General features: G+C 47.3%; 1 protein-coding gene across 1 annotated transcript; it reads right to left on the bottom strand.

The window, feature by feature from the left end:
- Positions 1-51: 51 nt before the first annotated feature.
- NFKBIB (NFKB inhibitor beta) lies at positions 52-11,208 on the bottom strand. Its single transcript, XM_028530410.2, has 6 exons — positions 10,948-11,208; positions 2,778-2,883; positions 2,367-2,697; positions 1,299-1,387; positions 949-1,209; positions 52-201 (listed from the first exon to the last, which is right to left on the bottom strand). Exons 1-6 carry the CDS (start codon positions 11,124-11,126, stop codon positions 106-108), a joined length of 1,062 nt encoding a protein of 353 aa, XP_028386211.1. The 5' UTR covers positions 11,127-11,208; the 3' UTR covers positions 52-105.
- Between the last annotated feature and the right edge of the window lie 221 nt (positions 11,209-11,429).

Genomic DNA, 11,429 nt, shown 5'->3' with positions numbered 1-11,429 from the left:
TGGGGCCCAGGAGTAAACTGGAAGACTGGAAAGGCAACAGTCAATCTAGTCTCTGGTTGTCAGAACTGGGATTTTATTACATGGGAAATTCTATTAACAACTGAGTCAGACAGGGTCGTCAGGGAGAGGTTTGGAGGCTTGGGTAGGAGGTATCCGATTTGCGGTCCGGCCGCTGTGGACCACGATGTCGTCATATTCATCCTGCAGGCAGAGCAGGCCAAACAGAGGGGCTCAGGTGGTTGCCACCTTGCCCGCTGCCCAATTTCTCCCACTCACCCAAAAAATTGGGTCTTGTCCTGAAACCCGAGTTTCCCTGCTTGTAGTTCAACTTTCCAGCTCCTGGTCCTCCACCCACCAACTTCAAGGCCGGCTGGGTTCTCCCACAGCTACCACTGGGGCTCTAGCCTGGCTGCTTCTCCAGTCCTTTAGCAGCCGCAGCCACTGCAGTCTCCCTCCCCTGCCCCTTCCCTCTGCCTTTACCCAAATCCCTCAGTCCCTCCTTCCAACATCACCCCCTGCCCAAAGTAGCGGCCTGGGTTCTCCAAGGAAACATCCTCACCGCTGGCCAAGGTCTTTCCCTACTACTGCCAGGGTCCAAATCACTGCTGCCCAAGGTCATCTTCCCACAGCCTGAGCACTGCCCACGCTGCTACTTGCTCACTGCTGCCTACTTATCGGTCACCACAGCCGAGGTCTTTTCTCTCCCTCTGCCTGAGCTGCCCTTTGCCATTGCCTTAACTTCTCAACAACCACAACCCGAGTTCTTGCCACCCCCCCACGTCCGCCCCCCCCACCGTCCAGCTCACTGGGCACTGCTGGCCTCAGTTCTCTAATCGCAGCAGCCCAAGCTGCCTCAGCATGTTGCCTGATTTCCCCTACTGAGGACATTCCACCTGACCGTCTACCCTGAGCCCCCGCTGGGCTGCCCAGCCTCTCCTCCTGACTCACAGCTTCATCCCTGCTATCGCTGTCACTACTGCTGCTGCAGGGGCCAGGCTTGTCGTCCTCATCCTCAGGTTCAGGGGCACCGTGCGCACGCAGGAGGCGGGCGAGGATGGGGTTGGGCCGGAGCATGGCGCTGCCCAGTGGGGTGCGGCCACCATACATGCGGGCAGCGGGGTCAGCACCCGCCTTCAAAAGAAGCTCCAGCACATCGGCTGCTTGGGCCTCCACTGCCAAGTGCAGGGGGCTCCGGCCGCAGGTGGGCTCCTGTGGGGTAGAGCAGAGAGGTCATAGGAAGCCCTGTCCCACCCTGGGGACAGCCCCATCCTGCCACCCTTCTCCCCGGGGAGGCTCACCGGTTTGTTGAGGTCAGCTCCGGCCTCCCGGAGCAGTCGGACCATCTCTGCATCTTTGTGGATGATGGCCACATGGAGTGGGGTGTGGCCTGGGGACAGAACGACTGATGTCAGATGATGAGGGTGAGGGGCTTGGGATCGTACCCAACGTCAGATGATGAGGGTGAGGGTGAGGATCGTACCCAAAGCCATGATCCTGGGAGAGGGCTTTGTGGCCTGAGGGTGACCAAGCTTGGGATCTGGCTCCTGAATTGCTGGGTATGGCACAGAGCCACCTGCACTGTAAATGCCTAAGTCTCAGTGGACTGACAGTGGCTGGTGGTGCCAGTGCCTTGGCTGTGCGGTGTCTGGGGCCCAATGGCTGAAAACCCTGTGGCTATGGACAGGAGGCCTGGATCTTGGGGCCAGGAGCCGTGAGTCTCTGGTCTTACTTCACAAAGAAGCTGGAACCCAAATTCCTGGGTCCTGAGTGGTTGAAGGGCCTGAGTTTGGAGGCCTGGGGTAGGCCCTAAACACAGACTGGGTATTAAATGACCTCAGGCCCCTTGTGAAGGGGCCTGGTCCCAGGTGGCTGGACTTGCAGATGGGAGAGCTGAGACCCAGGCACCAGGGCCCTGGGTAGATAGTCTTTCATCCCATGAGGACTGGCTGCAGATGGCTGTCCCTGAACTCCAGTGTCAATCTCTGGGAACCTGGGCTGCCAGAATTTCAGAGGGCCTGGGCCTACAGTTCCATGATCCTGGGTGGGCTAGGACCCATGGCTGAGGGTAGGGGGGTGTCCAGGGTGAGTTGTGCCTTCCGGCTACGGAGACTGGGCCCAACACCTGGATTTGGCCTAGTAGCTCTGCCCTGTGGGTTACAAGTGATCTGCAGGCTTCGGGTGGGGGTCCTGGGTCCCATGTGGCCAATTCTCAATAATCTGGGCCCTCAGCAGGCCTCTTTGGTCCCAATGCCTGGGTCCCTGAAGCCTCAGTATTGTTTCCCAGGGGATTGGATGTTGAGTCAGGAGAGCTGAGCCCAGAGCCAGGTGCTGCCACCTGGCCCTTCTCAGTGACTGTGAACGCTCACCGTGGTAGTTTTCAGCCTCCAGCTGCAGCTTCCAGTCCTCATTCTTATCCTTTTCCTTCTCCAAGTCAGGTTCGGGGTATGAGGCAACAGGGGTGCGGCTGGTGTCAGGGCTGTGGTCCAGGCCCTGAGTGAGGTAGGTGCTGGGGGCTTCCCTGGGGTGCTGGGGGCGGGGCTGGAGCAGCACTCGAGCACAGGCGTGTGCCCCCACACGGCAGGCCAGGTGCAGAGCTGTGTGGCCCCCACGCTCTGCCACGTGCAATCCGGAGCCTGCCGTGTACAACTTCTCCACTGTAGATGCCTCCCCCAGGATGGCTGCCAGGTGCAGGGCTGTCTGCAGGAGCAGAGTGCAGGGGTTAGGAGTCACACTGAGAATCCTGGCCCCAAGCTTTGCACTGTCCTCCAGTGGCTCACCTGGCCCTGGTCATTCTGCAGGTCCAGGTACTCAGTGCCAGCCACATAGCCCAGGAGGAAATCCAGGAAGGGCTCATGCTGATGAATCACAGCCAAGTGCAGGGCCCTGAGAACAAGGACAGGCATCAGAAGACAGAGGTCAAGTACTCTCACATTTACTCATTCAGTACACACAGAGCACCCACCGTGTGCTAGCCATTGTGACCGCAACTCTAGAACCAGCTGTCAGGAATCTCAGAGGGTCAGGTAAGAGTTAACTCAGAAAATTTGTTTAATCAATGTTTATTAAGTAGGACTTCTACCTCCCCTCAAACATGGACCAGATTTCCCTCCTATCTGAATCAGCCAACAAATCAAATAAAACATAGTATACAATAAACAGCTTCTTTTTTTTTTAAGATTTTGTTTATTTATTTTTAGAAAGGGGAAGGGAGGGAAAAAGAGAGAGAAAAACATCAATGTGTGGTTGCTTCTCATGTGGCCCCCACTGGGGACCTGGCCTGCAACTCAGGCATGTGCCCTGACTGGGAATCGAACCTATGACCCTTTGGTTCTCAGCCCACACTCAATCCACTGAACTATGCCAGCCAGGGCCCTTTCTTTCTTTTTTGTATGAAACAACAGTTTTCAAGATACTGGACATCATGTAATGAATGACAGGGAGAGACAGGAAATAAACAAGGTGAACCCTTCGACTAACTACCACAGCTTACTGTTTTGAGAGTTTCCATGCCACAGTGCAGGGAGGCTCTGGGTGAGGAGATGGAGCTGAGTTCGGAGGGAGCCAGGTGGCCAAGGTCAGAGGATAGAAAACCCGAGAGGAGGGATGTACAGAGAGACCTGGATGTCTGCAGAGGGGCCTCTCCTGTATTTAGGAGGATACTGATCAGGGCCTGGGTGTGAGGAAACTACCCAGGTGTGGGGAAGTATCATCCAAAAGCACCAGAGAAACACGCTCATTGCTCACTTGAGACTGGGAATGGCAGCCGTCCCCACCAGCCAGACTAGGAAAACCCCATCCTTCACAGGACACTGAGTAGAACAGTCCAGAAAGTCTTACCTCAGTAGTGGGGAACAATGAGCTCTAGGGGGAACACTGTCCAGGATGCACTTAACAAGTCATAAAAGCAAAATCAAACTACTTACAAGTTATTTAGCTGAAACCCAGAATAATACTCCAGAGTATTTACAGGAACACAAACTAACCTGCCTAACAAGGTAAATTCCACAATGTCTGACATTGAATCAAAGATGATCAGGCATGCAAAGAGGCAGGAGTACATGATCCATAATTGGAATTATCAATTGACTGAAGTTGACCTAGAAGTGATCCGGATGTTAGAATTAGCAAACAAGAATATTAAAACAGTTCATTAACTCTATCTCACACATTCCAAAAGTTAAGACATGGATGATAAAAGAAAAAGACTCCAGCCCTTGCCGGGTGGCTCAGTTGGTTGGAGTGTCATCCTGTGCACCAAAGGTTGTGGGTTTGATCCCTGGCTGAAGAATGCAAAGAAGATAACAGACCAATATTTCTTTCTCTCTCTCTCTCTCTTTCTTTCTCTCTCTCTCTCTCTCTCCCCCCCTCCCCTCCCACTCCCTTTTTCCCTTTCTAAAATGAATAAAAACACTTCCAGTCAACATGGCACATAGGTAAACACGGCTCATCTCCTCGCACAACCACATCAAAATTACAACTAACATAGAACAATCATCACTTAGAACCATCAGAAATCAAGTTGAATGGAAGTCTGACAACTGCGGAATTAAAGAAACCACAGCCATCCAGACTGGTACAAGGGGTGCAGATGTGGAATGGGCTGGTCCCACATCCACGTGTGGTGGATAAAAATTCAGGAGGAATATCTTGGGAGCGAGGAGTCCCAGCCCCACACCATGCCCCTCAGCCCAGAATTCCAGTGCCAAGAAGATAAGCCCCTATAATTTCTCACTGCAAAAACCAGTGGGGACTGAGTAGGTAGAAGAAACTTCTGGAGTCCCAAGCAGTTCTTCTTAAAGACACCACACACAGATTTAATCAGACTCACTCCTTCTGAGCACCAGCACTGGGGCAGCAGCCTGAAAGGCACCATGACATACAGGGAGAAAGTTAAGAGTCTGGCATCAAAGCAAGAGGTGGGGGAGATCCTTCTGCCAGACAGAAAGGTGGGCAGAGGCCATTGTCCCTTTTCTGAACCCTCCCTCTACAAAGCCAGACAGCTGGCAGCCAGGTGCCATATCTGAGACTCCATCAACCTGGCTAACACTGTTTGCCCTGCCCTGGGGATCCCCAGAGACTTTGTCCCACCAAACTTACAGACCACTCCCATCCCAAGGTGCTTTTCTATATGAATGGCTAGTCTTGGATCATGCTTCACAACTTCCTAAATCCTTTCAAACAAGCAACAGCCAACTTCAGTGAGTCCTTAGCCCCCCATACTTCTTGCTAAGGGGCCCCAGGCCCAGGGCCAGCAGCAAGCAGCCTAGATTCACAGCTTGGCTTCACCTGGGAATCTCCAAGCCCAGCCGAAGCAGCAGCCATCTCAGATTGTTTTACAGCTCATGCAGGGTGGCCCCAGGCAAAACATAGCAGGGACTGACCTTCTCCTGCACCACCCGGGAAACCCCAGGGCCTGCGCGCCCTACAGCTGTAGTTGTAGTAAACAACCTCAGACAACGTCAGAACACCACGACCCTGCCCTGCACAGCTGATTATCCATGGAGAGTAAAGGTTTGTGCTCAGTGGTCACAGCCAACCCTCGCAGCTGAATGGCCTGGGTAAATCCCTCTCATTGCCCTGCCAACAGTAATCAAGGTTCAACTACAGGAGGAAGGTATATTCAGCCCACACAAATGGTGCACCTCAAGTACCTACCTTGGGTGATGGAGAGGCTGTGTCACTGGATCCTACAGGACATCTATTACATCAGGACACACTACCAAGACAGGGAGTCATAGCAGCTCTACCTCATACATGGAAACAAATACCTGGAGGCTGCCAAAATGAGGAGAGAGAGAAACGTGGAAGAACAAATGAAAGAACAGATCAAAACTCCAGAACAAGAAGAAGATAAACAAAATGGAGATAAGCAATCTATCAGATGCAGAGCTCAAAACAGTGGTTATAAGGATGCTCAAGGAATTTAGTGAGGACCTCAACAGCATAAAAAAGACCCAGTCAGAAATGAAGGATACACTAATTAAAATAAAAAACAATTTACAGGGAATCAACAGTAGAGTAAATGAAGCCCAGAATCAAATCAATGATTTGGAACATACAGAAGCAAAAAACCACCAAACAGAACAAGAAGAAAAAGGAACCCCCCCAAAATGAGAATAGTGTAAGCAGGCTCTGGGACAGCTTCAAGAGGTCCAACATTCGCATCATAGGGGGGCCAGAAGGAGAAGGGAAAGAGCAAGAAATTAGTCATCTATTTGAAAAAGGAATGAAAGAAAACTTCCCTAAGTTGGTGAAGGAAATAGACATGCAAGTCCAAGAAGCATACAATGTCCCAAACGAGATGGATGCAAAGAGGCTCACTCCAAGACACCTCATAATTAAAATGCCAAAGGTTAAAGATAAAGAGAGAATCTTAAAAGCAGCAAGAGAAAAGCAGTTAGTTATGTACAGCAGAACTCCCATAAAACTGTCAGCTGATTTCTCAAAAGAAAGCACAGGCTAGAAGGGACTGGCAAGAAATATTCAAAGTCATGAAAAGCAGGGACTTACAGCCAACATTACTCTACTCAGCAAAGATATCATTTACAATCAAAAGACAAAGTGTTTCCCAGACTAGAAAACACTAAAGGAGTTCATCACCAAACCATTATTACATGAAATGTTAAAAGGATTTATTTAAGAAAAAGATCAAAACTATGAACAATAAGATGGCAAAAAATACATACCTATCAACAACTGAATCTAAAAAATAAACTTAGCAAACAAGAAGAACAGAGAATTATTGATACAGAAGCATTTTGGTGGTTTCTAAAATGGAGGGGGACTTGGGGAAATGGGTGAAGAAGTAAGGGGATTAAGAAGTACAAATAAGTAGGTATAGAATAGCCATGGGGATGTGAAGTACATTACAGTGTGGGAAATGGAGCAGCCAAAGAACTTATATGAGACCCACGGACATGAACAATGGTGGGGGGACTGCCTGAGAAAGTGGGTGATGCTGGGTGGAGGGGGGCAAAGTGGGAAAAATCAGGACAACTGTAATAGCATAATCAATAAAATATCATTAAAAATAAGATAAAATCAATAAAACATATCCTCAGATGAGGATAAAAACAAAAAAAATTTTTTTAATTTTAAAAAGAAAGAAAAAGACTCAAATAGAACTAGAGATAAAAACTACAGCATCCGATGAAAAACATACTCGATGGGATTAACAGCAAATTACACACTGCAGAAGGGAGACTCACATATTGGAAGACTTCACAACAGAAACGTTCCAGAACAAAACACAAAGAGCATATTTAAAAATGGCCCTGGCTGGTGTGGCTCAGTGGTGTGAGCACAGGCCTGTGAACCAAAGGGTTGCCAGTTCGATTCCCAGTCAGGGCACGTGCCTGGGTTTCAGGCCAGGTCCCCAGTAGAAGGCGCTCGAGAGGCAACCACACGTCAATGTTTCTCCCCCTCTCTTTCTCCCTCCCTTCCCTTTACTCCAAAAAGAAATAAACAAAATCTTTAAAAAAAAAAAAAATGGAACATCAGTGAGCTGTGGGACAATGTCCCTAATGGGGGAGATGGATTTAGTATCTCCAAACTTGCTGAAAACTCTACATTCACAGAGTTAAGAAAGTGAGTGACTGCCAAGAACAAGAAAAATGAAGTAAACTACACCAAGATCCACCATTAAAAAATCTGCTCAAAACCAATGATTAGACCAAAATCTTAAAAGCAGCCAGAGAAAAGATACATTAAATTATAGAGGACTAGAAATAAGAATGACAGCAGATTTCACATAGGGAACAATGCAAGAAACCCACAATGGAGCAACACCTTCAGTGTACTCAAAGACAGTAGCTGTCCAACCAGAATTCTTTGATCCAGGAAAAATAGCTGTAAAAAATGAATACAAAATACAGATGTTTTCAGATACACAAAAGCTGAACAAACTCATCCCCAGCCGACCCACACCACAAGAAATGTCAGAGGAAGCTGCAAGGAAAAGGAAAATGGATCTATACAAAGGCTAAGGAATGTTGAAAACAGTAATGCTGGGGATCAACGGATAAGTTTTTTTATTATGTAAACCTCTTTCTAAGATAATTTTTTAATATAATTGACTGACTAAGCAAAAATAATAACAATGGATGGTGGGGTTTATAACACCTGTAGAAGTAAACTGTATGAGCACAACAGCATAAAGGCCGGGAGGGGCCAAATGGAAATACACTGCCTAAGGCTCTTTCACTCCTCGGGAACTGGCATCCTATCACTCCAAGGTCAAGTTTGTACACTAAAAGCTCTCAAGCAGGGATCCACAAACATTTTCTATAAAGGGCCAGATAAATATTTCAGGCTTTGGGGGCCACGTGGGCTCTTTTACCTACTCTGCTCTGCTGTGGTGAAGCCAAAGCAGCCAGTGGCAATACAGAAAGGGATGCGTGGGGCTGTATTCCCACAGAACTTGATTTATAGAGCCTGAAATTGGAATTTCATATGATTTTCACTGATGACAAAATATTGTTCTTTTCATTTTTTTTATCTATTTAAAAATGTAAAACCCATTCTTAGCTCACTGCCACACAAAAAGCAGCTGGCTGGCTGGATTCTTCCTGGAGGCCAGAATCTGCCAGCCCCATCTTTCAGAGCCGCCACTAAAAAAAAAAACAACAAAGAGTTAAAGCTAATAAGCCAACAAAGAAATACAATGGAACAAAATGTACTCGCTCCAAAAGAAGGAAGATAAAGAGGAGCCGAGAAACAAAGAAGAGATAAGTATAAAACCAACAGCAATATAATAAACATAACCACATCAATAATTAAATGTAAATGGTCTAAACACTCTAATTACAAAGCAGATGTTGTTGCAGTGACTACAAAAGCAAAACCCAAATATATGCTGCCTATAAAGAACTCTTTAAATATAAATATTTTAAAATAGGTTAAAAATAAAAAGGTGGAAAGCAGTGTGTCACACTCACACTAGTCAGCCAAGAGAAAGCAGGACTCCAGTATTTTAATATCAGAGTAGATCTCAGAGCAAGGAATGTCACCAAGGATAAAGGTTATTTCATGATGAGAAAGAGGTCAATGAAGCAAAAGACATAATTATAAACATCTGTGGCCCTAATAACAGAGTGTCCAATTACACAAAGCAAAACCTGATAGACCTACAAGGAGAAATAGACAAATTCACAATTCTTATTGGAGATTTCAATACATCACTCAACAATGGACAGGACAAGTAGACAGAAATCATCAGCAAGGACATAGTGGAATGGAACACTGTACCCAACAACAGCAGAATACATATTCTTCTCAAGCGCACACAGTATTCTGGACCATACAACAAGTCTTCATAAGTTTAAAAGGATTCTAGTCATACAAAGTATGTTCTCAGTCCACAATGGAACCAAATTAAAAATCAATAAAAGAAAGGCATCTGGAAAGTCTTCCAAATGTCTGGAGACTACCTGGCATACTTCTAAATAATCCACCAACCAAAGAAAATATCAAAAGAGAAATGATAAAGTATAGTGAATTAAATAAAAGTCAAAACAGAACATATCAGAATTTGTGAGATACCGCTGAAGCTGTGCTTGAGGAAATTTATAGCACCCAATACCTGTAACAGAGAAGGACGGTCTCCATGACCTCACTTTCTACCTCAAATACCAGAAAAAGAAAAACAAATTAAGCCCAAATTAAGCAGAAGAAAGGAAATAATGAAAATCACAACACAGATCAATAAAATGGCCAAAAAGAGAGAGAAAAATTAACAAAACCAACTGGGTTCTTTGAGACCAATGTTTATTGAGTGCCACCTACGGGCCAGGCCCTGTGCAGTCACTGGGGATACAGCAGAAAGCACAGCACACAAAAACCCCAGGTGCCGTCCCTCACTTGGGCCTTTCCAAGGTTGCTCTTTCCACCCTCCTACCCAGAATGCTCTCCCCGAATAATCTACTTGTCTCATTTTCCTTCTTGATTTTTCTCCAAAGAAGTTACTACCCTCCGGCACAACATTTTTCTGTCTTTTTTATTTTTGCCATTTCTCTGTCTTACTTTGTGTCTTTCTTTCCTTCTTTTTTTCCTTCCTTTCTTTTTTCAATCCCTTCCTCCTTTCCTGTCTTTCTGCCTATATACCCTCCTCCCTCAAATGAATACTCCAACGGTCTTAAGTTTTTTCTGTTTTCTTCACTGCCTTATCACCAGCACTTAAGACAGCGGCTAAAACGTGGTAGTGTTTGATAAACATTTGCTTGCTTAACAGATGAATCCCTGCTATCGTGGAGCTTACAAATTTTCTCTTTGAATGTGGGATGTGCAGATCAGTGCTCAGAAGGTGGGGCCTTAGAGCCAAAGTCCAAGTGTCAATTTTGGAAATCAAGGTCTAATGCTCATAAATCTAGAGCGAAAGATCAAAGACCATACATATTTTTGGAGGTCAGAGGTCAGGAGGTGCCTGTGTGAGCTGCAGCTTTAATAAAAATCTTAGGACTGGGGTCAGGAAGGTCAAATCGAGTTTTAAGATCAATGGAAGAGTATGTGGAACTCTGAGAACAAGAAGGGAGGTCAGAAATTATTAGATGAGGATCAAAGTCGGGTAGGAAATTGGTTTTATTAAAGATTAAGAGCCCTGGCTAGGGTGGCTCAGTGGATTAAGCGTCGGCCTGCGAACAAAAGGGTCACGGGTTCGATTCCCAGACTAGGGCACATGCTGGGTTGCTTGCTGGCCAGGTCCCCAGTACGGGGCAACCACACGTTGATATTTCTCTCCCTTATTTCTCTCCCCCTTTTCTTCCCTTTCTCCCTCCCTTTCCCTCTCTCGAAAAATAAATAAATAAAATCTTCAAAAAAGAAAAAGTCAGGTCAGGAAGTCAAGCATCAGATTAAGGAGTGACAGATTGGGAAACCGGGATCAGAGACTAACAGGAAATCAGATGTAGTATCCTAGGGCCCAGTTTGGCAGCCTAAGTTTCTTTCACTCACGTGTCCCCATCCTCAGTAACGTAGCTGAAGACAAGGTGAGCCCAAGACAGCCCCGGATCCAACTCCGAGCCCAGTCCCGGTCCTCCAGGAGCCGCTGCATCTGGACCCAGAGAGCCCAGGCCACTGTCGCACCATTCGTCGGCATCCACAGCTTTCCCCAAGCAAGCGACCCCAGCCATGGCCCCTGAAGCCTCAGGGGGCCCTGAACGGCGCCCGCCTTTGCTGGGCTATTCCTGAAGCTCCGGAGCTTCCGCCCTGCGGGAAATTCCCCAACACGCCCCCCTAATCCATCCAATCAGAGTAGGTTAAATCGCTCACGTTTCGCCCCGTAGTACACCATGACCAATCAGATTCTTCATATGGACTACAGCTCTCTACCCTTTCCCACATTTTCCGGGCGCCCTTTATTAGCATGGCTACCGGCGCGGGGCACTTTGGGACTCGTAGTCCGGGCCTCTCCTGTTTTTCCTTGCTCAGGAAGG

The sequence above is a fragment of the Phyllostomus discolor genome, chromosome 12 (assembly GCF_004126475.2).
Source record: "Phyllostomus discolor isolate MPI-MPIP mPhyDis1 chromosome 12, mPhyDis1.pri.v3, whole genome shotgun sequence".
In the NCBI taxonomy this organism is placed as follows: Eukaryota; Metazoa; Chordata; class Mammalia; order Chiroptera; family Phyllostomidae; genus Phyllostomus; species Phyllostomus discolor.
Note: the sequence above shows the minus strand (reverse complement) of the source record. Positions and strands in the feature narration are given on the sequence as shown.